A 25,802-nucleotide genomic window follows, 5' to 3' on the forward strand; every position below is an offset into this window, starting at 1 on the left:
GCAAGAAATGCATTCGCACTTCCTCACGATTTCCTTCGGGGAGGTGGGGGCAATTTTCTTTTTACTTCAGTTGACCGTAGACTTGCTTGTCAGAGAAGGCCTGCACGCGTTTCGGGGCGTTGCAAATTGTGGTTTAAGGTTCATTCGCCACGGCGTATCACCAAGTTCACGTTCAAAAGCAACGGGGAAGGCAGTGTACGGAAAAATATAATTTATTTGAGCACCAACACATAGAAGGCGCGAACATTTCAAACAAACAATATATAGGCGTTGCAGCCAAATAAGCAATAATCAGCGCAATATTAGGAAACATTCGGTTGCAGTACAAACAAACCCCCCATACTATAACCGATCACCGGTTCACCCACTAAACACTGCTCGTGCTATGATGACGGGAAATTAGCTAGCAGGCAGTGGGAATGTTTAAGCCGCTGACGATGAGGGGTTAAATAGCGATGCCAGCACATTCGTTCTTGGAGTCTTCACACCCAAATGTCCGACGTGGAATCACCGCCCGGAAAGCGCATCTCGTGCGCCAATACGGGCCCGGTTGGCTCTTCACCGAAGTCGACCAGGAAGTCTTGGTCGATGGAGAGGCCGCCTTTCTTGTTGTCCACATTCACGCGGACCATCATGGCTCCCTTCCTGCGCATTGAAAAAGACCGGGGATGCTGTTGACTTAGCGGTGCGCAAAACTCTTTAAAAATAAGCGTTAACGGTCCGTCTTAGACGAACCAAATCTAGGTTAGTTTCTTTTCGTATATATCTTGCACGGAATATCCCCGCCCCACTGAATCCTTTGCACAGTCATTAACCAAGTTGCGCACCTGACAGCCGTGATGTGTCGCACACACGCTACTGCAATTATTAACGCACGGTTGTACTTCGGTATTTTATTGTCAGTTGCTTCGAATTGATGTGATAATTACGAATCGTGCAAGCAGATGTAAAGACAATCCAACATGAATCGGTTACATGTTCAATAAAACTCCAGAGATAGCCGCTGCGAATTTGGTTATTTAGGATAAGCGAGAATGAGTCGAACCGTACTCCGCTATTGCACATAGCCAAGGAAACTGCCATGGATAAGGAATGAAGAGCACCGTCATCCAGACTATGACGTACTCAAGTAGCTCCGGGTAGAACTGCTTGTCCCAGGCGCTGTAGAGGGACGTGGTTGCGTACAGCCGCTTTCCGTCTAGGCTGAGCTGCAACATTTGCGCAGCCCCTCGCACGGGCTTGCCCTTGATCACGCACCTCACGGGCTGCTCCTGCATCGAGGAACACAGAACAGCACACAAAATTAAAGCCGTCCCACTCAATGTAAAAGCTGTCGGAAGGACAGCGCAGTGATTCGCTGTGATGGGCTGTATATAGCGCCGTTATCCGCTCACTGCTGCCACCAATGCAATTCAAATTTCCCGCCTCCGCAGGGCTCGCGCGCCTCCGGCCTGAAACTGCGCCAGCAGGAGTTCTGTTCGTTTTGTGCCTGCTTTTCCTCCCGCACGAGCCGGCGTTGCACTGCCACTTTTTTGCGCTTACTATTGTAAAAACCAACCCAACGAGCCTTCGTAACTAAATGAACGCGGGCGCTACCGGTTAATTACGTATATTCTGCCTCAAATGTGCCTGCAGTTTTCTTTGCGATAAACAACGGGGATATGTATGACAAGCGCCACAAGTTTCCAACGTTTATGACTATAAACCGCTTGGCTTTCGAAGCCTCTGGGTTACGCCGCGCCGACGGAACGCCGTGTGGTTCTACTTGGGTCCAGCGAGTGAGCTATGACGACAATAAGGCGAGCCCCTAAAATGCTCTGCACAACTTTGAACGCGGCAGCACTCGTGGGAATGGCAACGGAACCAGACATCCAGAGGAGGTGGGAGATATAAATCATTGCATGCTCGTTGTCGACGCAGCATACCAGGACGTACACGCGCGCCCTCCCAGTCCTTTCTTATTGTGGGGGCGCGCCCTTCCGATCGAACATAAGAGTGCACCCAAACGGTATTCAAATATAAACGGCAAAACCCGTTACCCAAGCCACCTGCACCTCCATTAGCGAGCAGCTTGACCATGAAATGATAATTTCAGCGTTATCGAAGTAACTGAACTTGTAAACTGCCGACACCAATAAAAATTACGGACGCTTTCATATCCCGACCACCACCAGCATGTAGAGGAGAACCTCATTGATACGTTAAAAAAAAAAAAACGAGGGAGAAACGTACTATCCAGTAAAACGTAGTATCCGGGAGCAAACTATGGGGCCTTAGTGTGCACAATTGGGAGCGTAGTTACCGGGAACGTATCAACTTGGTTCTATACGGTACTGCATTCAACGCGTATACATTTTCTCTGACAATTGCGTTTCGCAACGAATGTTCAGGCGGTTGTGCACCCACTATTCACACATCAGGAAAGAGATTAGGAGGAGTTATCTAGATCCCGATTAGTGGCTCGGCATTAGAGGAATCCCCGGTGCCTTGCCGCGTCGGGGTTAATTGGCATGGGCTATGCCGCAGGCACTTATCGATCGTAGCAGGCAAGCTACCGCTCAACTAAACCTTGCTGGGTTAGCGGCTTAACGTTGGCTTAGACTGATATCACCGCCTGAGCGCGGCCTATTCGCCCCCGAATCGGCCCCCGCGAACTTTTGATAAGACAGTGCTCGCGCAGAAATTGCGCATTCCAGCGATCGGAATGTACAGTTCGTTCGACTTCTCAACATATAACAATTACACAGCTGATAGGCGACTAAAAACAAAACAATCCGGACTGGTTTTCATCTTAAACGAGAGTTTAAGATTAAAACCAGCCTCTGTTCCACGCGAAAGGAATGCGCTATCAGCGAGGATAAAACGAGGATGAACTCGTGGCAGCTTCTGCCAGAGTAAGAGTTTAAGCCTGTAGGTGCCCTAATTACGGAGACCAGGTTATCAAGACGAGAATTTCAGAATGCTTAAGCGAAGCAGTGATAAATGTATTCTTCGCGATAAGAGGAATTGGCGTTGGCATTTAATATATTTGGCATCCATCCAGAGTGAAAAAGTCTACTGCAGTAGTCGCTCTTTGCAATAAAGCGGAGACACCGACCAAAATAAACTAAAAAAAAAATACGTTTTGGCTTTTCTGGAAGCCTTGTTCACAATGCGGTGAAGGAAAGTTCATGAACATTTTTTTTTTCAGTACGTGACGTAGACAGCGCGTGTACGACGGGGGAGGGTTCCTTCATTTACAGTGAGCGCGCTACGAGTCCTATCAACAACGACTCCAGCTAAAGCCACTATTTCAAGTTCCTTTAAATTTCTGGCAATGATTCTTGACTTTTTCCCAGCGACTGAGTAAAAATGACCGAGCGAAGCTCTCCAACGACAATATAAAGTTGCAGTTGTGTCTAGAGTGCAAAAACAAGGAGCCGCAATCGATTACGAGAGATTGCATAAAGAACACGTACCTCAAGTTCCTCGTCACGGATGACCTTGACCGGTCCGCCCTTGTAAATGGATCCGCCAGTGAAGACCTGCGCAGCAGGAACATTTCTCGCTTGCGTGAAAGCCGCACACAAAAACTTCCCGTTGGCGTGTTATCAGCAAATACCACGAGGGACATGGGAATCTGTATCCGCTCTACACAAGCAAACACAAGCTAGCTACAAGCTCGCTAGCGGGAGTCGATTGTGGGGTTTAACGCACCGACGCAGCGCAGGCGATGAGGCGCGCCGTAGTGGAGGGCTCCGGATTAATTTTGACCACCTGGGGATCTTTAACGTGAGCAGAAATCTCGTACACACGGGCGTTTTCCCCTTTCGCCTCCATCAGAAAAGCGGGCGCCGCGGCCGGGAATCGAACCCGCGAGCTAGCGGGAGAAAGGCAAAAAGGTACCGCTAAAGGTACCGCTAATACCCGTTTCATGTTAGAGTTCGTCGGAAGAGGGGAAAAAAATGTACAGAACGCGTTGCTGTGATGAAGAACGAATCCAAGCCTGTAGTTTTGACTTTGGTGTTCCTTTTAATACACGCGATAATATATGCGAACTAAAAACAATAGGCGTGTTGCACAAGTACTTGGAAAAGCATCCGTGTATTGCTGTTACATTAGTTTGAAGCTCCCCCTTTCTCGACAGGCGATTACATTCGATTGATGGCAAGCGAATAAAGAGAGTCATTCGAGCTTCGCGGCCACTATGCACCAGATGTACTTACAAGAGCCTTCGACAAAGCCTCGTGTGCGAAGGATTGGTGGCCTGTCTCCCTCACTCACTCAACCTTCTCCGCCCCTCTCCAATCTCAAGCGCTCCATCTTCAGTGTTTAGACGGGATTCTCAGGATACGATTAAGATTTTCTATGAAGATTAGACGCAGTTGACTGCTAGCCCGCAAACGTTTTTCACAAGCTCTGGCTACGCCAGCGATCCTTATAGGCCGTCTGTATAGCCTCGTACAAAGAATGCGATGCCTAGACCTCACTTTCCAGTAAATATATTAACCTAAAGCACTGCCTGCTTGCACGCCTCTGGACGGTCGTTGACCAGCCAGAAGTCACCACCTGACCTTTGTCGACAAGTTGCGTGCAATGCGCAAGTCCGTTAATAACGCAGTGCTGTAAAGCTACCAGAAATCTACAGAGAGTGTCCGACATCCAATGGCTTACCTGTCCTACGAGTTTCGGGTGGCGAGTATCTGTGATGTCATACTGGCGGACATCCCCGTGGATCCAGCAGGCGATGTAGAGGTACCGGTCGTCCAGCGAGATCAGTATGTCCGTGATGACGGCTTTATTACAGTAAAGAAAAAACACCCATTCAAGATACGAAGTCGAGAATATGACTGAATACGGTCTGGGCGGGAGGGTACATTTAAAACAAAAAAGGTGCCGACCACTCCAAACAAAAACGAATTGACGTTTCGGCTAATGCATCACCAGAAATGGGTCGTATATGTGGGCTTGAGTAATCGCTAAGTTAATCGGACGACCATCGAAACGGCATGTTAAGTTGCTGTTCAGTTGCAGCAAAAATCTACAAACGATTAATGCTCTCACAACCCCTGGACCTTAACAAGCCTATTTATATGAACTGGAACACAAAACCCGCAATCGTGCCTTATTATCAGCGCAGACCTCATGCCCTCCCGCGCTGTGTACCCATGCGGACATGCGTCTTATTTGTGTCCACGCGTATGACGCGATTCCCGACAATGATCGCGGTTGTCTTTCTATGAGTGTGTCGTTGCGAGTAAGGCAAGGTAACTGCATCTATCGCAAAAGCGAAACCAAGGTCTGCTGTTCTACTGCTGGTTGTCACGCAGACACGTTGGCATACAGAGACTCAAGGGTGGATTATTACCTGGCATGTCGTCCATTGCCCAACCCTGCACTTTCTTTGGTGGTATCGTGATGACTTTTTCGACGCTCCACGAATCGTCCTGCAGAAGGAACATTGAGAATCTATATGTTACGGGCATTAAACACACCAAAGAATTGCATGCGCACTAGTCAGCCAAGTCTTTTCGAAACCTTTACGCTTGTTTGCTGCAGATTATTGGCCTGATCACATATATCTCAAACTAGGTTTTATATCGGGCAATGAAGCAGAGCACAGAAATTTATCACGCACAAAAATTTTAGAGCACCTAAGTACACATTACGAGGCAGTGTATGCGGAAGCAGTATGGTCGAATTGTGTAACGAATATGCAGGCGCTGTGGGCACCGCCGTGTTTCCCAGTTGCTTTGATGTAGACTGTTCAGAGTCATTCGCCGGATACACCAAAGCGCTGAAATTTGCAAAAACAAGTGTCGCGTGGTTGGCAGCGCGTTCATTCTATGCACGGTAAAGACGTGGTAACTACAGCGGCACGTGTCCAGTGGTGGGCATGTTTCTCATCATCATCATCATCATCATCATCACCACCACCATCATCATGATCATCATCATCATCATCCACTTTGCGATGCTTTCTCTCGGCTGCTAGGACTGAGAAGCCTGGCTAATCGGCCCTGTTAGCTCCAAGCATACGCTATCGGCTGGAACGTACTTTTGCTACTCGCGTAATTGATACTTGTGTAATTACTCCGCTGAAGTTTCTCTTGTCGCTCCGTGTACACGTCTAATACGCACTTCTAACTTGAAGGCCACAATCATTGTCTTGCGGGGTTCGTCTTTAGTCGCCTGGAATAGTCGAGATGTGGTAGTTCAGGGGCTCGTATCGTATTCCTGAAACCCTGGATCGAACAACACTTAGTGTAAAATTCATTTCATTTTCTTTACAACTCAAGTGCATAGTATATAGTCCTGCGAAATGAGGAGTCATTCCGAGAGTTTCATTGGCCTTTTTATCCTTCGGACAGCCCTTCATTTTGTGTGCCAAGCGTCGGCCATTTTGTGTACCATGGACGCCGCATTGTTGAAAAACGGTTAGCTAATGCTTACGCACTAATATTTTTCGCCTGTGCCTGGTATTTTCTCGCTTCCCTCCCGTTGCTGTAGCCAAAAGCTGGCAGTTATTGACAGTGGTGGGATTCCCTATAGACTTTACTGATCGATTCAGAGAACCACAGTGGTCGCGCGCCGTCAGTTTACCTGGTCCTTGAAGAATCGCCACACGGTGCTGCCCACGGCGCAGCCGACGTAGCCCTCGCTCGAGTCGGGGTTGTGCAGGAAGCGGACCTCGAGGGGCATCAGGCCCTCCGTACCAAGATCGAGGCTTTTCTTCAGCACCATGCCGGGCCACTCCCACACGTCCAGGTGCGTACCGTACTTGCCTGTCACGAAGAAAACCAAAGCGCCGATGTGGCGCAGAATCAGCGAATGTTAAGGTGAAGAACGAAGATTAAAGGCGCGCGTCTAAGGATGGTTTGGCTTTCACGGTGACAACGCGTCACGCTACACGGTATGGCTCCGCGTCGCATGAACAGCTGTGACAAGACGGCAGATCGCAGCAAGGCAGGACTAAAGCGAGCGAGCGGTAATCTTGGGAGAAGACAGGGGTTAGGGATTGATTGGATGAGCGAGAGGACACGACAGGCAGGACGCGAGGAAGCTAGTGGGAACGATGTATACGCTATCCCTGCGCGATATAAATAAATAAAAATAAATAAATAAAATAAAACAAATAAAATAAATATAACCTACCGCATTCTTCCCTTTGCTTTCCGCGGCATTCTTGACTGCCAACCATTATTTCTGTCTTAATTCAACCAGCCCCTCATTTCCCATTCTGATTCGCTATATGTATATACAATAGAACCCCGCTCTTACGGTCCTCAGTGCTGCGTTTTCCCGGCTGCTACGTTGTTTTTGTCTAGTCCCGGCGCAACTAACATAGTGGAATGTTCCCTCACTGTTGTGTTTTTCTGGTCCGGTGAAAAACATATAAACTTGGTTCCACTGTATATGTATATATGCATATATAAAAAAAGCACAGACGATTACTACACTTCCTAATGCGAACTTTGTGCGCACAGTGAACTGTAGTCTTCTCGGCCACGGCGCATATCTGCTGCGTCTCAGGAAGGGATCGCGCGATCAGCGAACACACAACTGCTCGCGCTACTGCACTGTTATCTCGCAGAGAGTCGCAGCCGCCGGCAAGCATGCTGAAAATCGTGTTTGAACCTCCCGCGCAAATGTCGCGTGTTTCGGATGAGTGGCGTATACAGAGCAGCGCTGGGGAAAGGAAAGTGTCAGGGGGATAAAGCTCCTGGGCGGCGACGCATGACGAAAGTGTGAGGGGGAGGCAGTGAGAGAGGACACCATAGCCGCGCGTGCCGCCCTCCTCGCACTTCGCCAGACGCTCCTCGCCGTTTTCTTTCTGCCTTCACTGCTTCATTCCCTCACTCGGTTACGCGGACAATGAATCCCAGGTTCCGGGCGTCAAAGGGCTGCGCCACAAAAAAGTATCGTTAAACGCGTTCTCCAAAATTCATTGGAGAACGCGAAAAGCATGCAGCTATCACAGCAGTGACATCTGCGAAGGCAGTTCCTAAAGCCACGAGACAGCGCTTTACAGGCAGCGCTTATGCAGTGCAGACTGAACCTCACTGGCGCCCACCTTGCTCGACGTCCTTGGGGTCGAATCCCTTCTTAAAGGCGGATGGCGCCCCCCACTGGCTGCTGATCATGACGTTGTGCCGGGGCTGGTACCAGAAGTCGTACCCGAAGGCGGCGCACGTGCCCGCGGCGGGGAGGCCGCTTCGCAGCGCCAGCGTGCTCCCGTCCAGGACCACGAAGCAACCTTGCACCGCGGAGGAAGGAGAACAGAAGGCGCCACACATTACCGAAACTTTTTGCACGTCCGAGTCGGAAATTTCCGGACCACGTATGTGCACTGACAGTAAAGTAGGTACACTAAAGTAGCTCAGAAACCGGGAACATTTGTACTATCGGGGAATATGGAATTGTGATGGAGTGACGTGACCTGCACAGCCGCACGTGTGGCATACTCCCTTTTAAAGGGACACTGAAGTGATTTGTAAACAATGCGGGATTACGAGCGCAAATTGTAGTCCGGAGTCCCTAGGCCCTGTTTCGACCACTCTGAGCGCGTTTACGCGAATTCATTTAGTAGAAAAATTAATTCGAAAATTCTGTCCTCCTCTCTTTACGCTCGCCCATTTTCTGTGGCGTTTTCGTGTGACGTCAGCAGGAGAGGAGCTGGCAATTGGCTGCGCTACTGCACGGCTCGCCGACCTTCCGCGACCGAGTCAGTTGGCCCAACGTTTAGTCCGACGGCCGCCGACGGGTCACGGCAATTCGCTCGATCAGTTGAAACTAAGCCACAACACGTTTGTGAATGGAAGAATGTGCCTTTCTTTACTTCGTTAGTTTGTACTCTGTGAAGAGACCTTGACTTGGGGCTAGATACACAAGCGCTGCACAAGCGCACATGCGACGCTTCGCTGACTGGTACGCCAGTAGGAAAATATAAGGCCTCTTGAAGGTGTAGAAGAGTCAGCGAAGTCAATATAGGTACTAAGGAAATAAAATCAACTGATATGTTTACCGTACAGCGTAAACTAGGGTGCGGGAAGCACGTTTTTGCGCTGGGCGAACAAGCACAGCGGTCAGCAGCACGACTACGCATCTGCGAACGCTTTTCCGTCTAAGAAATGCAATTGCTAGACGTGAGCTATTGTGGAAACTCGGGGGACGCTTACTGCACGAGCGCAATACAACAAATAGTCACCTAGGCTGCTTGAAATACTAAAACTAAATAAAAGTGTAAACTGGTTATACATTATATACCTCATATTTCCATTATTGGGAGCGCTCTCGGCCGTGGCCGTGTGAAGTGGGGCGCAAGGTTTATCATCGCAAGTGTTTTGCCCGTCACAAGTTCGAATCCTCGCGGGTACGAGTTTTTTTTTTTTTTATAAGGTAACTTTTTCGTTTTTCGCCGATGTTTTCTCTAGTGAGTTCACCTTTTTTTGGGCCGCAACGTTCACTGCTCCACGAACTAGTCCGCAGAACTCGCGCAGCCTGGCACTGGCGCGCTAGCGAGTTCTCGTTGGCATGCTGTTGCCATAAGCACCGACTGCTTGCGGGCAGTGGGCACAGGCCGGAATCAACAGACCCTTGGCCTGGTGCGAACACGCTTTTTACGATACAGGCATGAGTGAGGCAGGCTCCAAATATGGGGGAAAAGCGCATGCATTTGTGCGTCTGCGGGGACGCGGAGGGCGTTCATGCACTGCGTAGGCCTCGGGTAGTGAATGCTACGATTCCAAGCCGTCCTGGGAGGCTTATCTTATGCATTTTACAGCCGACAACATGGCAGAAGCGCGGTACTACGATTACTGGGATATTGAGAATGCCCATCCAACGACGCCATCGGATGTCAAACATGTTTTACGAAACCGAAACTTGTTTGATTGCTAACCTTGGGCATCGTCCAATCACGGTGCCCCCTCCTCCCAACGTCACAGCTTAGTTGGTGCGGCCGCCGCAAACCGCGCATGGTAGTTTTTCTTCTTTCGCGCTTTGTAAAATAATTACCGATTTGTCAACCGGATAAACGATGAAAAGTGTGCTAATTTGAGCCAGTCTACGCAGTGCAAGCAAAAACGGGAGCTTGACAAATTCACTTCAGTGTCCCTTTAATAGACGTTGCACAAGTAAAGTGCTGCAAACCCAAACACTGAAGCCGAAACTGAAACTACATAACTCTGCGCAGGATACAACAGGAACCAGTTTCGAAATAGAAGTGCGCGGCACGGTAACTGCTGAACCATGCCGTGGAACGCTGGAAATCGGACGTGCAGGGCGAAAAAGATAGATTGTGCACCAAGTGTCACTCGTTTCGAAGCAGGTTTTGTTTACCAACGGCCTTTTAACGCACCAGAAATCGCGCCACTGACTAAAACAGTGCGCTACACAGCGAATATACACGAACGAATTTCGGGCGGCATTACTGAGCAACTCATCGACGAAATAGAAAATTTTCGACCGGTGACCACCCGTAAATGTCATTCTACTCACGTACGCAGCTTTGCAGGCGATAGAGTTAAGTAATTATTCTTCTCCTGGCAAGCTCTCCAAGAGTACACAGGAACAACCTGTTATACACTAAAACAGCTCGCAGAATTGGCAACCACAGATACCTGGATGTAGTAAACAAATATGCACTTTTATATGCTGTAGCGTTAAATGTGTACGTCACGGATTGAATGCATGTACTGCATTACGGCGCTACCGAAATCAATTATTGGACAGCTGGATGGGTTGCTACACGTGGTAGAATTAGTTTTAAGTGCACAGCACTTTAGGGGCTCGCCTTGTCGTAGCTCGCTCGCTGGACCCAAGTAGAACCACACGGCGTTCCGTCATCGCGGCGTAACCCAGACCACGGAGCAAGAATAAAATAGGAGGGGAAACTGAGCCTCCTGGGGCAGTCTGATAACGTCACAAGCACTTGACGAACGTCAAGTTTCCGGCATCTGGCGGCAAGCGAAGGAAGTGCGCGGTTATCGCCACGGCCGGCGCGCGTTCTGTTCGCGCTCGCGCCCAGTCCAACCCGGCCGCGGCATCGCCAGCATCGCGTCGGCATTTCGCCGGCCCGCTGAAACATTCCGTGGTCGAAGCGAGGGTGTGTGCGCTCTTCTGCGCTTCCCTTGGCTGAAGAGCCCGCCTTCGCGAATAATTTTCTGTCAAATTTAAACCTGCCGGTACGAGCGAATAAAAGGGGCATTTTCTTTTAATGCGTAAGCAACCTTGCGTGAGCAGCAAGCCCAAAATACAAACCTGTAAACGCAAAAAATGTAAAACATGTAAACGCACAGCCTTATCTCGCATGCGATGCGCTCGAAGCGAGTTGAGTCACGGCCGGGCTGGAGGAGCGGCGGGCGCGCACTTGCTCGTCGCTCCTCCAGTCCGGCCGTGGTTGAGTGCACCGGTCAATTTTTTGGTCATGCGACAGTGCACTGAAAAGTTCCTGCATCACCGACGTTGCCAAACGATGACGCGCGCACGCGGGCGCGCGCGCGAAGTCCGAGATAAACGCGCGTTCCGTCCCTGCGTCGAGCAGCCGCTCGAGCGCATAGCGATTCACGCCTTCTGGTGAACGCTGCAAACAACAGTATTGCTTTTAATACATTCAACCAGGTGCCGCTGTCAAATTGTTCGCCGCCGCAGCTGCGGAGCTCCGCGGGTCGCCGTAGTTATCATTGTGACATTATCTGGTCGCTCGATCGCGCCGGCCGCAATGGGCGTTTCCTCTCCTATATATTCTAGCTCCGTGACCCAGACGCTTCGAAAGCCAAGCGGTTTACATAGTCTAAGTGTTAGAAACTCGTGAACCACTGGCGCTTGTCATGCATCTTCTCGTTGTTTAGAGCAAAGAAAACTGTAGGAACATTTGAGGCAAAATATACGTAATTAACCGGCAGTTCCCGCGTTCATTTAGTTAGGGACGCTCGTTGGGTTGGTTTTTACGACAGTAAGCGAAAAAAAGTGGCAGTGCAACGCCGGCACGTGCGGGAGGAAGAGCAGGCACAAAAAGAACAGAACTCCCGCTGGCGCAGTTTCAGGCAGGGAGAGCGTGAGCACTGAGAAGGCGGGAAATTTGAATTGCATTGGGTGGTAGCAGTGGGCGGATAACGGCGCTACAGCCCATAATGGCGAATCACTGCTCTACACTTCCGACAGCTTTCACGTTGAGTGGAACGGCTTTATTTTATTTTTTCTATAGGAAGTGTGCGGACTGCGAACTGTGAAGGATTTATAAGCAATTGGTGGGGTGCTCCCGGGACGGTTGGTCGGACCTTTACGGTGGCTAGGCATTGATTGCTTGACCGTGTAAATTTATGCATGCATGTCAATGCCTTACGCGGTATCCTGACAGCTACTTGGCGTTGTCGATGGGCCCTCCAGGAAGCGCGAACATGATTGTAGCTGCTGCACCGTAATTAATGGCAGGGAGTCTGCCAGTGGGTAGCGAACAAGTGTGAAATAATATTGCGCTAAAAAACAAAACAAAACAATAGGATTCAGTTGTTTGTCGAGGCCGCGCAGCGAAAGCCTCGCCGAGAACGTGGGTTTGATTGGCCTGCTTTAGTCTGCACAAAGGCACGCGACGCGAGAAGCACTCACCCTTGGGGTTGCCGTCGGGGTCGCCCATGGTGCTAATCATGACGTTGCCGTCGGCGAGGCAGTGGGGCGTGTGTGGCGTGGCCACGCCGAGGGCGTGCATCTCCGCGGGCTCCACGGCCTTCGCAAGAAAAAGACGTTGCGGTGACCTCAAGAAATGTGGAGCTGTGCTGTACGAGTACGCACAATCTTATTTCTTCATGTCTAGGGCCGGTTGTGGTGGGCTCTAGATAGTGATGCAGATTGTATTGCCTTGTTTAACAAAGGTAAATGGATCTTCCTTGTACACCGCCAGCCGGACAGCACTGGCTGCTGGGGAAATGGTATACGCGGGTCCGGCGAATTGAAGGGCGATTGCTTGATGCATGAAGGCGCACTATCCAACGCACAAGTTTGGGCTAGTTGGCGATAGAAATTAGGAATGGTAAAAAGTCAGTGGCGGGGAAAACAGTAGGCAGATCACAGCGAGCCGTAATCGTGCGCTCCTGACATTCAAGGTGCAGCTTTGGGATGCAGCAAGCAAGCGAAATCTTTTGAGGTCTGTTTTATACCTGCACCGAAACTGAGAAATATGTGAGCACCCTTTTCCTGGCCTGACATATGCTAATCCAAAAGAGTCTCTGAAGCGGCAGTCGAATTCCTTGTGGAAGCTGCGCCATTCGCACATTTCAGGTATTCAGCACAATGGTATGCATGCTGCTTTTGGCAAATAAACTATACCATGCAGTTACTGCCTAGTGCTCGCCCTGTGTAAGTTTTCTTCCCGGCGTCCCCGTTCTTTAGCAGCGCGTCAAAGTAGGCTTAGCATATACCTTGAGCAAGGTGGGCTTCCGGATGTTGTGGCTCAGGTCGACGACGTAGACGCGGTCGCTGTTGATGCTGGGCAAGATGAGCCGATTGCGGCGCTTGTTGGGCTTGCCGTAGCAGCTGCTGCACGTGTTCCAGTTGAGGTGGTGCAGCTCGTCTCCCTTGTACGGCATGGGCAGTCGGTGGATCACCTGCCCAGCGGGAAGGAAAGCAGGAAGCGAGTTTTAGATGCAAAGCATCTCTTGCTCTCGGCTCCGTCGTCCATCCATCCGCCGGCCCAGGAAGACACCGGCAACACTGTCGCTCCAGCATCTCATGGTCTGGGCTATGTCCCTCCCTTGTTGTGGCGCCGTCCACACCCCCACTGCGCATGCTCGGCTCATCTCGGGACGGCCCAGGAAGACACCGGTAACACTGCCGCTCCAGGAGCCATGAAAGGGTAAGACACTACCGGGCGGTCAGCAAGCCTAGCATGCGCAGTGGGGGTCTGAACGGCGCAACAACGACAAGGGAGAACGCAATTTCCCATTTCGTCGTTCCGGTAAGTGAAAAGTGTGGTAGTTACCATGGAAACCAAACTAAATATAACGGTAGCTACGTACCTCAACCTAACGCAAACGACGAACTGAAAACTAATGGGCACTTGAATCGACCCCATGGCTGCTTTGCATACTACTCAGGGTTCCCCTACGGGAGGATGGTGTAATTTTTTCCCTATAACGCATATCTGCATATTGAGAAGATATGGCTGTGGGTAATGCAGCGAAATATCCCACCAGGTCTGAACAAACATGGTGTTATTGTATCTTTGCCGTAGACGTGCCTCGTTTCGTTAAATAAACTTCCATCTGGTTGAAACCCTGGTATGAGGAGGAATGCCTTTATCAGAGGGGGCATGAATGCCTTGTTGGGGAAGGAAAGGGACATGAAGGAAGGGAGGGAATAATCGAAAAAAGAACAATGTTCAAGGTTCAATCACCTGTAATGGTGGATAGCATTGTAAAGTCCGTGAACATATATTTCGCAGAAACCGTGAAGAGATAGGTGCGACGATGAACCAACACGCGCCTATGCACACAGTGGGTTATTTGGAACTCAATCCAGAGTTCTTGCAGCCCATAGTGCATGTCGGCATACTTTCATGCATGACAACGTAAAGTGATGTGATACAATACTTTCCAGCGTTCGGCAAGGTAGCAAAAGCTGTTTTACCTGACATGTGATTACCGGGATTCGTAATGCCTTCTGCCAGAGCCGACAGCCCAAAGGCCTGGAGTTTGTTTTGGCCTTGTATTTTCGCTGTTATCGGTTACTCGCAGCTGGCTGTTCCTTTTGTTCGAAAGACCGCCTAATACTGAAGCTTCCGCCTATAAAAAAACGCCCCGACTCTTTGCGCTCCGCACAGGACCGGCTTCGCAAGGAATGGGCGACGCCGGCAATGTTTCTTCCGTAGCGGTATCCAAAACAATACGTTAACTTACTTTTTGAGCTAGTGTATGCGATTTTAGGTCTTATTATCATAAGTTATGCACACGCAAAATCTGCTGCGAATAAGCATCAGACGTCAACCGAGCGCAAAGAAACATCAGGGAGAGCGATCCCCAGTGAAGCAGACGAGAAATGCGAGAATCCCTAAGCCGACGTCACGGAAGCGCTCTTCGCAGCGCCGCCCGCGGTCGCTCTCACCGCCAATCTCGGATCACTGGTCGAAACATATCGCGTGGCGCCTAAGCAAGTTAGACGTTAATTGTTTTTGTTTTTTTTTACTGCACTATACTTCGACAAAACGTGACAATATTTCGCAGCACGAAAATTCCCCCCGGCACTATTTTCCTGGACGAAATTTCTGCTGGCGTTGCATGAATGCAGGGGTTGAACACACAACACCGTTTTATGGCACTAATTGGGGCGAACTGTCCATGTAGGCGGTGTGACTACGCTTTCACGAACAGCGGAAGTTCGAAAGTGGGGAATGTTGCTATGAGTAAGAGCAGACCATGCCGCTGCTTTGGTTGCCAGCCTCCTCGACGAATTTCGCGCAACCACAATGTCAGTCGAATTTAACTTTTTGGGGACGCGAAATAGTCTGATGCCGCTGCCGTTGCCGGCACGATTTGGTAGCCGAAAGCACAACACCCCCCGGCATCAGAAAAGACAACACGCGGACAAAAACTCCACTTTTGCGCGCGTCCAAACAAGACGCGCGCCGGTTCGAATGTTCTGCCAACCAGCCGCACTGAGCACGTGCGCTAGGTCATTTCCGCTCGCCCGTCCGAGCCGTCCCGATGAGTAGGGAGACCGGGGCGGTTCTCATGTAAAAACGTCCTGGTTATATTGATCTTCGTTCGGATGCAACTGAATGGTGCGATATGGTAAACTAAAGACAAGCTTGGGTTGAAGCGGGTCCAGCGGCGCTCTACGCCCTCGTTGGCGTAGTGCGCGGCAGCATATACTTCTACGAGCGCTTACGTCGCTGCGCGAGTACGTCGTTATTACGCGCCCATGTGGCTGGGCCTCTACTCCGCAGTAGTGGCAGAACCGCCATCGTATTTCGACGTAATTTGCAGAAAAGCAAGCGTACACACGGTCATTTCTTTGTAGTACGAAAGGCATATCCCTTACAGGATTTGTTCAAGTGTTCCCATTTTTGTCAGCCGAAGGTGGCAGCCGGCGTGGTTTCCCCTTTCCGCTGTACTACCCCGGTACTACAAGCGTGTTTAACGAGCCAAACACAGATGTGCCGTAGTGTGAGACTCTCGAGTGGTGTAGGCAGTCGTTATTTTATCAGAATGTCACAATGCCTGGAGCGAGGAAACCACGTTCAGCTCCCGGCGTACGTACATACGTAACTACACATCCTCACCGTCATGACTTGACCCCTCCCTAATGTTAGCAGGTGATCGACCCAACCACGATACTCTTAAGATGCCTGGGTAGGGCATCCGTAGGAATGACTAAAGCTTCCATCTACTCGTCCACTATACTACCATATGACGTCCGCTCACCAACACTCCGCCACCGTATGCTTATGGTTTTTTCCAGTACAACCGGAAACAGAACTGCGCATTGCTATTTTATGGCGCGTCCAAAAACGACCGCTACGCTCAGGGCTGGAATCTTCAGCATATTAAGCCGCATGTGAGCCGTTGCAGGGCACCATTCACAGACTCTGGGAGGTCACGAGAGGTTGCGAAGTCCTTGCACCCACCTTGCAGAAGTCCGGAGAGTCGTGGTCGAGGCAGACGACGGCAAGGTAGTCTGGCCTCTCCTTCGAAGGAACGATGCAGTTGACGTAGGCGATCTTCTCGCGGTGCCCTTTGGCGACCGCCTCCAGGGGCGAGGCGTAGCCCACGGGGCACTCGTCATCGCAACAGCCTGCGTAGGGAAGTAACGTCGGGGATGTAACGAGAGTCATCGAATCACTGTACAAGACCCTCGCATGCAAGCCCAAATCTTACAGAATGTCCCAAAATGTTACAAGGAGACCAACGACCCGTGAAAACACAGAACGCATCGGTGTATGGTAAGCGGTCAGCTGCATTGAAAGCGTGGAAGGCTACTAAGCGGACAAAACGCGCCACTGGTGAATCGGTGGATGACAGGAGTTTGAAATGCAGGGTTTGAAAGCTCAAGTTCAAGTTACGCACACGTGAACGAATTCATGAACGAGGAAGGACGAAAGGAAAGATGTCAAGTTGAGCAACTTCTCAACGGAAGCTGTCGCTGCTGTTGCAAAGCTGTCTCTAAAGCTTGTGAAATAGAGCCATAGCTTAAAAATGTACCTGCAGAGAGAGAGAGAGCGAGAGCGAGACAGATCGAGATCGAGAAGCTTCATTGAGTTTGCCAACTGTGATGCTCAGTCGTCAGATATGAGCCCTTGGGCTTTAACAGCGGCCTCAGCCAGCTGGAAGGCCGAGCGAAGATTTTTTCCCCTGTATTTTGCGCTCAGGTAATGGGATTCAGTGCTAACAGCTGGCAGTAACAGATCAAGGAAGGGTTGCTGGCATGCAGGAAAGCAGCTGTGCAGGCAATAGCCGTTGAGTGCATTACTTGTGTCCGCGCGCTACTAAATATGCATAGGAAAACCACTTTAGTCAGTTGGCACAGTACTATGGCCCTAGCATACCGACCGGCCACAATAGCGCGACACTGCTAATATAGTGTTAAGGATAGAATAGTGTTTATGAAGTTGCAAAACACGTTAACGAAACCTAATGCCACAGCACAACTGTGTCAAACGCAAGTGACCCGTAACTTGAAGCCGCAATTCGACGATGCGGTGCATCCCTTACTGGTTACTTTGTCGCAAACCCAGGACTGCTGAAGATGTTGAACTCCGCATTGCCCACTCGTTTTTATCGCTCTATAAGTGCGCTTAATATGATTTGCTTTTGTTAGTATGAAGTCTTTGCCGTGAGTGACTTGCTTTTACGATTCGGAAATGTGTTTCAAAGGCTTCGAGACCAGCATATTGCCGCAACTGGATATTGGAATTGTATTAAATTTGTGTAGGAACCAGTTGGGGCAGCCAACGTCCGGGAATTCGCCAGGCATTAATCAAAACCGAATGCAAATATAGACGGAAGACTGCACGTTTATTTTTGCCGCGCGATGAGGTATGTCGTCAAACGGCTAAGAGTAACTATCCGTATCAGGGGGTTAAATACAACTGTCTGCAGATATGAAACGCTAGGTACAGAGGTGGGCACTGTGCAGGCAATGTTGCTTCATAAAATCGGAGTACTGTGCGAGCCGATTGATACGACAGGGCCAAGACCCGGTCACCGGTGTGATAAGAGGTTGTCGCGTTATGTTTTGTTGTATCGGCGTAACATCTGACTACAACAGTACATGCAACATCACGTGAGTGCCCACTTTGTTTCTGTAGATGGAGGATGTCGAGCCAGTAAATAAGCTACACGTACAAGCTTGTGTAGTCGCTTGAGAGATACGAGCCGATTAGATAATGCAAACTGCTGTGCTGCATTTCGCAGCTTCGACTTGCTGTGGTAAGGCACCGACGCACGCAACTATACCGATACCTGGCTGCATGTGCTGCGATAAACTTGCACGAGGTCCTTATCGTTCAACTGCCCGTATTCCTGCTGAGAGGCGCTGTTTTAAGTGAATGCGGGAAGGATAAGCTACAGCGGTACGTAGCTGAGTGCGTTGACTGTTCTGTGGTTAAACAAGACGCATATGACTTGTGCCAGTGATCAGCGAAAAAAGTGACGAGTTGTGGTAAAAACATCGTCAGTCCGTTTACTCTGTGACAAAGGACGAGCAGCGAAGCTGTTGTGTTTTACCTCAGCCGACGCATCTACGCACGAAACAAAACACGTTTGTCTTGTTTCCTTAGTTAATTAGCTCCTCAGTTAATCAGGTGACTGAAACTTAGAAGGCCTAGAGTTTTACTTAAAGGGACAAACTTGGCGCTGTCCGCCTGGTATTACGTGGACCCAACCGACGCAACATCCAAATCACTCAATTTGTGAGGAATTTAGAAACCTATGCTCTACGCTAAATCAAATACTAGGCCAACCTACTCTGATAACAGCCACAAGCGCAAATGTGCAGGATCTGGTTCTTAAAACTTCTCCAAACTCTCCAACAACGGTCATGCCAAAGTTCAGTAATCATTCATTGCTGAATTTTTCTACAATATCAGCAGAAAAGCTGACTAGAATAACAAAAATTTTAAGTGGTTACCGGGGCCCTGATGTTACTAAAATCAATCACGAGCTACGTACTTTTCTGGCGTCATATTTAACAACAGTGGATGACCACTCTGTACGACATACTTGGTCGTTAGTCAAAAACAAAATCCTTGTGCTGATCCACCGCTTCATTCCTCTAAGCGTAATATCATACAACCCTAAAGTGTCCTGGTATAACGCGCATATTCGACGGATTTCAAACAAACAAACAAACAAACAAACAAACAAAAACAAACAAACAAACAAACGCTTATATCGCCTGGCGAAAAAAATCCCGTAGCAAACACCGCTGGACTCTGCACCGCACAGCCGCCGAGGCGTATGCTTCAGCAGTTCAAACCGCAAAAGAGGAGGTCCTTAACACTTCGCCAAGCATGTTGCTTGGCAAAGCGGCGATTTTGAAACGTTCTTAACTCCCCTGAAAGCAATAGAATAGGTCTTACAAGTCCTAAAGGTGAACGAGTTGATGACAAAGAATGCTCAAATGGGTTAAACTGTGTTTTCCGATTCCTTTGCAAAGCCGGCACTTTCGCAACTGCCAGAAAAACTTATTTGCCTATGTGTCAAGTAATGATTGACACCTATGGTATATCTAAGATTGATTCTATAAAACGTCGGGAGTGTTTGGCATTGGCTGTATGAGCCCTAGCTAAATTAAAAAAAAAAAGAACGCCACAGTATGCTGCGCCATTGTGTTAGCTAAAAATTTTAAACAATCACTGGACATTGGCGAATTACAGATGACTTCAAAATTTGGAAGGCGGTGCCAGCGTTTAAATCTGTAGATAAACATTCACGCTTAAATTAGACCTATTTCCACCCTACAGTGTGCAGTCCAAAATTTAGCATATATTCTATTCGCACATCAACCTCCTCTAGTGGAATTCATTTTTCCGCTCATCCCATGATGGATTTCGCGAAACATTTTCTTGCGAGACGCAATTGCTCTTGTTCACTCACAAACTTCATGCAAGTCTTGACTGTCATTCTTTAGCAGACTGCATTTTTTTTTTAAACGCAAAGTTTTACTACTTTCCCCCAGCGGTTTCACGAAGGATGCGCAATTGTTAACCTTATTCGCCGATTACGTTTTTTACGAGAAATAACTAACGACGACATTGATGTGCTTCAAAGCGGCACAAATACCATTTCTACCCGGTGCAGCGCGTGGGAGATGAAGCTCAACGTTGAAGAATGAAAGTTCTTGGCGTTTCATGCCTTCGACAGTAATGCTCCCGTATCACGTGGATGACACATTGCTCTGTAATCAGTGTCATCGTAGAGGTATCTCGGCCTTTTTTTGGGGGAAAAACACTGTAAAATGGTGAAGCAGCACTTAGGCGAAGACAGTAAAAGAAAACAGACACTAGTGCTGACTATCAACTGAGGAATATTTATTGCTTACGGAAATATAAAAGGAAAAATATAATTGCGTCACACTCGTACCTGAAAAAAAAAAAGAAACACAAACGAATGTACAAAGTGCAAGCGCATCTGCTGAGCCACCCTCACTCCAATCACATGTTTAGGTGACTAAGTTCCCTGTACAAAGTTACTGAAGGGGTGCTCACATAATCTCGGCCACGCTGGGCTATCTCCCACGCCTCGCAGATTTCACGTGCGCGTGTATCACGGAAACCCTTGAGCACCTTCGTGTGTTGCTAACGCGGAAGCACTTACAGGCCTTGCAGTGCGTTGCCAAATTGCTTCTTGTGCCGACTCTCAGGGAGTGCGCATGCTCTTTAAGACGCTCATTCGGGCATCGCCCGGTCTGCCCCACACATGCGACCGCACGCGAGGGGAACCTCGTACACGACGCTTACGCGGCAAGCCACAAAGCGCTTCCCGTGCTTTGTCACGCATCGCACCTTCGAACGCCCAGGCGTGTTCATCTTTCCACAAACTTCCGAGTTTGTTCAGGGCCGAGAACACTGTCCGCACACCTGATTTTTCAGCGACATTTTTGATCCGTTGGGATAAGTTGCGGGTGTATGGAATGTCGTTCAGGGGCTTCTTCCGCTTTTCTTCTTGCGTCTCGTGAGTCGAGCAGACTTTCTACAGGAGTGCCTCGCCAATGGTCAGAATCAAGCAAGGCCTGTGGGTAACCTGCCGACCGCAACCGCTCCACTTGCGTATCCAGGCTGCACTACATTCCACGAGTACACGATCGAAACATCGCGTTCAACAGTGCAGATTGGGCAATTCCACGCTTCGTAAGCTTGGAATGGGCCGGGGAAAATAGAATTCCTTTTTTTTTTTGCTTCTAGGGGCGTACCTCCAGCATATGTGGTTAACTTGGCACGACAGCAGTAGGTCTAGAAAACGCATAGAGCCTGCTTCCAGAGCTTCCTTGGCGAGCTCCAGAGGATTGAGTGCGGACACAAACACTAAAAAGTTCATTCACGCACTTGGAAGTTGTTTCCGGCGTAGCCTAAAAAAAGACAAGAAAATAATCCCAGTACCGGAAAACTTGCATCCCACCCAAGTCATGTAGAGGTACCTGAAGTGTCTTATCAAACGCGGTCAGGAGCAGATCACTGAGGACCGGTGCCAAGGAGGAGCCAATGTAGACAGCCGTCTTTTGAAGGTACAACTTACTGCAGGCCACGAACGTGGAATAAATGTAGAACATCAAGGTGTCCAGGAGCTTGTCCACGCTGATGCCGCACTCATTCTGGAACTTTACACTCAATTTTATCTATGGCATCAGTGACAGCATCGAGCAGATCACGAGGCATGCTGTAGTTGAGGTCCTTGATGTCTACCGAAAAGGCACTCAAGGAATTGACGGCTGCACCTCCAGGAACGTGTATACGACTTCCGAGCTACGCACCAGAAAGGGGTCATCGATGGTGAGCTTGGAAAGGGACGCCTGAAGGGAACCCACCCACTTCACGCTGCCATGTGCATTTCTCCGAAACGATTGCCCGAAAACGAGCACCCCTCTTTGTGGGTTTTGGCGGAGAACACCTGAAGGCTTACCTCCGTCCGTTTCCGTATGGAAGAGGCCAACGCTGTCAATACACACAAAGGTTTGTGCAGTCTCGTACCTTCTCTTCCGTAGGTTGCACCTTTCTACAGGACCGAAATTGCCAGCCATCACTGCTTCCGCTCCTATTTCGTGCTCATTGGCCGCTGCTACCACAAATCCATCTTTGTCCGCCAGCAATAACTTGACATTCAAGTCCTGTAGGGCCGGTACTACGTCAAGGGTGCGCATGTCTCTTGTAGTTGTAGTCGAGGGTAGAACGCTAATTCCGTCTAATAGAGCGCTGATCGTCCTATGCGTTCGCCCTTGCTGCTGTATTTGTTACCAAGGCCAGCAATTCCGCTTTTGCAAGCCGTGGTTGCGTCGCAAACTTGGGCCCTCGCCTTAGTGTCTTCTCGACGTGCTCTGGTAGAGAAGGTATATTCAGCAGATTAACCTTCTGGTTGGGGGTGTCAGATCGTCCCTTCTTTGGAAGGCCGAGGAGTATGCATGGTGCAATCGTGTCCTCATGGAATATAGTGCAGCCTGGACACACGCAGCTATAAATTAAAAAAAAGACCTGCAGTTTATTTCGGAGTAGTTCGTTCTATCGCACATGCGAGGGCAGTTAGGTTTGGGTTATTGAACCGGCGTGAATGGATGACGATATGCATCAAATGTTGGTGAAAATTGATAAGCTAAACGTGGCAACCACTCCCAATTGTGCCTCGGCATGTGTAGATGGCTGCGCTGTCGGCTTGTGGTGGTTCTGTTATGGAGTCAGATGTATTTGTTTTTGTTCGTGGCAAGCTTATTGTAGTGAATATGGAAATTTTCGGCGTGATTTTTGGAGAATTCTGATAGCTTCTATCACACGAAGTGTACTGGGTGGATGGATGATTTGCCCCTCAACAGACGTCTCAGGTTTCCGCACAGAGTTGTTTTTTTAGGCCCGCAAATGCGAGAACCGAACATTATAGGGCGACATTTTCTCGGCTGATATTGCTCCGAGCTACGCGCAGGCTCTATTGCAGCCTCAGGTAACGGGTCTAAAATACGTCTGAGAACTTCCCTTACACGTACCAGAGATTCCTCCCACGATTCACAACGGTAGGGTCTACCTTGGAGAATGTTATTGTGCCACGACCTGTCCTCCAGTTCATAAAAAAGACATTGGAGTACTTTAAGCAATTGCCGAAGTACTTTGATTCCTACCACAACATCACAAAATAGGACATGTGAACTAACAGTCAGTATACTTTCCCTGCTTGTTCGTCGCGACATTTTGCCGAGTAAAGTGCTACAGCAGTGGACACGTCCCAAATAGTACACTTAGTACAGGCAAATGGTCCTCAATACCTTCCGTGCTACATCCGAGATGCCGGCCTACAGGACCGAATATGACCCAAGCCAAGTCGCTTCAAATTTCAACAAAAGTGTCACCAAAGGGAAAAAAGGAAAGCAACCAAAAGTGCTCAGCGAAGTAACGAACGGCAGCGCAGTTTACTAACTAGGCAGAAGTCGGAGGTAGACTACTATAATGTTCTTAAGCTACAAACCTTGGATTTACAGCGGTAGTAATTGCTAGGAAGGAATGAATAAAATCTTTATTGAACAACAAAAGTTTAAGTAATTGACTACTAAATAAATGTGGAGGAGAGAGAGCACATCTCGATCAAGCATAGATAAGACTAGTGTGATTGATTGTGGGGTTTATCGCGCCGACGCAACGCAGGCGATGAGGCGCGCCGTAGTGGAGGGATCCGGATTGATTTTGACCACCTGTGGATCTTTATCGTGCGCCGAAATCTCGTACACACGGGCGTTTTTGCTTTTCGCCAAGACTAGTGTGTTCCATCCACATTTTCGGACATGTCGAAAGGGACTGCAGGGGCGGAACTTCCGTTGTCTGTTTCAGTCGTAGTTGCGCTTGCGAGGGCTCTGACCAATGGATGTGCTGCGTCACATTTGGTCGTCTGCTTTCAGCCGGGGGATTGCTCGAAACTGACACTTTAAAAACCGACGCGAAATGGGCAAAACCGAGAATTCCGCCCCTCATAAGAGACGGCCTTTTCTTCATTCCAAGAGGTGCGTGCAGACCAGTGAATGATAGGCAGTTCTCAACAATTCACAGACCGAGCGCGTCAAACTCGCAGTGACCATATATGGTGACCGGCAGAAAAGAAAAAAAAAAAAAAAAAAAAAAAAAACGGAAATAGGCGTTGACGCTTTGCTAGGAAACTTCAGTGCCTCCACTGTCCAGGTTGCGGAACCGCAAGGCCCGAGCACATTTTAATGCATAGCATTCTTTGCCGAGTACCCCCACAGCCAGGAGCGTGTAACGCCCTGCATTTCCACAATGCAGATTTCGCGACAGTTCCAAATGTAATCGTTAGAATAACGTAAATGGAGTGAAATTTTGGAGTGAAATGGAGTGGGGTGAAATTTTGAAAAACTAGAAAATAAAAAAAAATATTAAAAAAAATACGGAAAATGGCAAACCGTATAAAGCATAGCATTTCCGCAATATTGAAGATTTCGCGAAAGTTTCACCTGTAATCGTTATAACAGCGTAATTGGAGAGAGCGAGAGAACTACGGGGGCGTGTCCTGTTAGGGCTGAAAGTATGGCTAGTTGTTTCTGATCTGAATACATTTCACTAGCGAAAACAAGACAAAGACGAAGACGAAGAAAGATGCACACAGGACGCTCGCTGGCGAGTGTCCCGTGTGTATTTTGCTCCGTTTTTTGTCCTGTTTTCACTAGTGAAATGGCGTGTCTAGTACTTGCCTGGGCGCAACAAAAAGCCGACCAATGTGCGCCCAATGGCGCGTGAACCGCCTGCGTTGTCGCGGCAGTCTGCAAACTTGGCCCGAAGCACCGACAGCAAGCACAACACAACGGCGACGGAAACTGCCACTCAACCGTTCAGGCGACGCAAGGCCGCTGACACGAAACGGCAGTCGCTACGCTAGCCACGTGCGAGTTGCGCAACCACTGCAACGTTACGCACTGTTTCTCTTTTCCGCCCTTCATCGAGGAGTCCAATCCCTGTCCCATCTCGTTTCATACCGGCATTTGAATAAATATGCTTCGTAGGCGTGGGGAATTTCTCTTTTTGCGTAAGACTAAAATTGGCCCGGGGCTACAGCTTTGGCGAACTTAATTCGTGATATTGTGCGCCGAGCAGAGACTAGAACCAGCTAAACAATCTTTCATCCCGTGCAGAAATTTAAGGCTGGGCAACGTTTGCCAACAACCGCACCTGGCGAGTCCGTGACGGAACCGGTAAATCTGCGGAATAAACAATGGAGCAGCTGGCCACATTCAACGAACGACGCGATGGTCCCTACATCACCCGGCGCCGTGCGGGCCTCAACTGTTACGGGAACGGGACGACAAACCGTAAGCTAACGTGACAACAGGAGAACAATTTAAATAAGTGTTTCGCTACTTACCCGCCATGCCGTAGCTGTTCAGTGCCAAGTGCGAAAGTCCAGTGAAGCACCAAGCAAACGCAAACGTTGGCGACTGTGAAGAAGCGCTGTGGACAGCGTGAAAGATGAGTCTACGCCGCCGCTACCACCAACGGAGAACCGCTTTTGTGCACGCTGCAAGCCCAGCTGCGCTACGGCCGCCCGATAGTGGCGAGACACGCGCGGTTGTTGCTCGCGGGGAAAGTGCAGTGAGAGAGGGAAGAAGGGGCTCGTGTGGTCTTGCCGGCG

At 49.3% G+C, this 25,802-nt stretch overlaps 1 protein-coding gene across 1 annotated transcript; it reads right to left on the reverse strand.

The window, feature by feature from the left end:
* Positions 1-193: 193 nt before the first annotated feature.
* LOC144179157 (methanethiol oxidase-like) lies at positions 194-25,772 on the reverse strand. Its single transcript, XM_077707401.1, has 11 exons — positions 25,536-25,772; positions 16,601-16,767; positions 13,398-13,583; positions 12,589-12,706; positions 8,054-8,236; positions 6,583-6,764; positions 5,348-5,426; positions 4,654-4,775; positions 3,459-3,524; positions 1,126-1,271; positions 194-645 (listed from the first exon to the last, which is right to left on the reverse strand). The coding sequence occupies exons 1-11, from the start codon at positions 25,540-25,542 to the stop codon at positions 483-485; spliced, it is 1,419 nt and encodes a 472-aa protein (XP_077563527.1). The 5' UTR covers positions 25,543-25,772; the 3' UTR covers positions 194-482.
* Positions 25,773-25,802: the final 30 nt, after the last annotated feature.

The sequence above is a fragment of the Haemaphysalis longicornis genome, unplaced genomic scaffold (genome assembly GCF_048455015.1).
Source record: "Haemaphysalis longicornis isolate Haplotype H1 unplaced genomic scaffold, Haemaphysalis longicornis Haplotype H1 scaffold_4, whole genome shotgun sequence".
NCBI lineage: Eukaryota > Metazoa > Arthropoda > Arachnida > Ixodida > Ixodidae > Haemaphysalis > Haemaphysalis longicornis.

Excerpts from the sequence above, each read along its gene's own strand:
- LOC144179157 (XM_077707401.1), bottom strand. Across the intron at positions 12,707-13,397 it reads GGAAGCCCACCTTGCTCAAG|GCCGTGGAGCCCGCGGAGAT; the intron begins GTATATGCTAAG and ends TTTCTTGCGAAG. Across the intron at positions 4,776-5,347 it reads GGCAATGGACGACATGCCAG|CCGTCATCACGGACATACTG; the intron begins GTAATAATCCAC and ends ACTGTAATAAAG.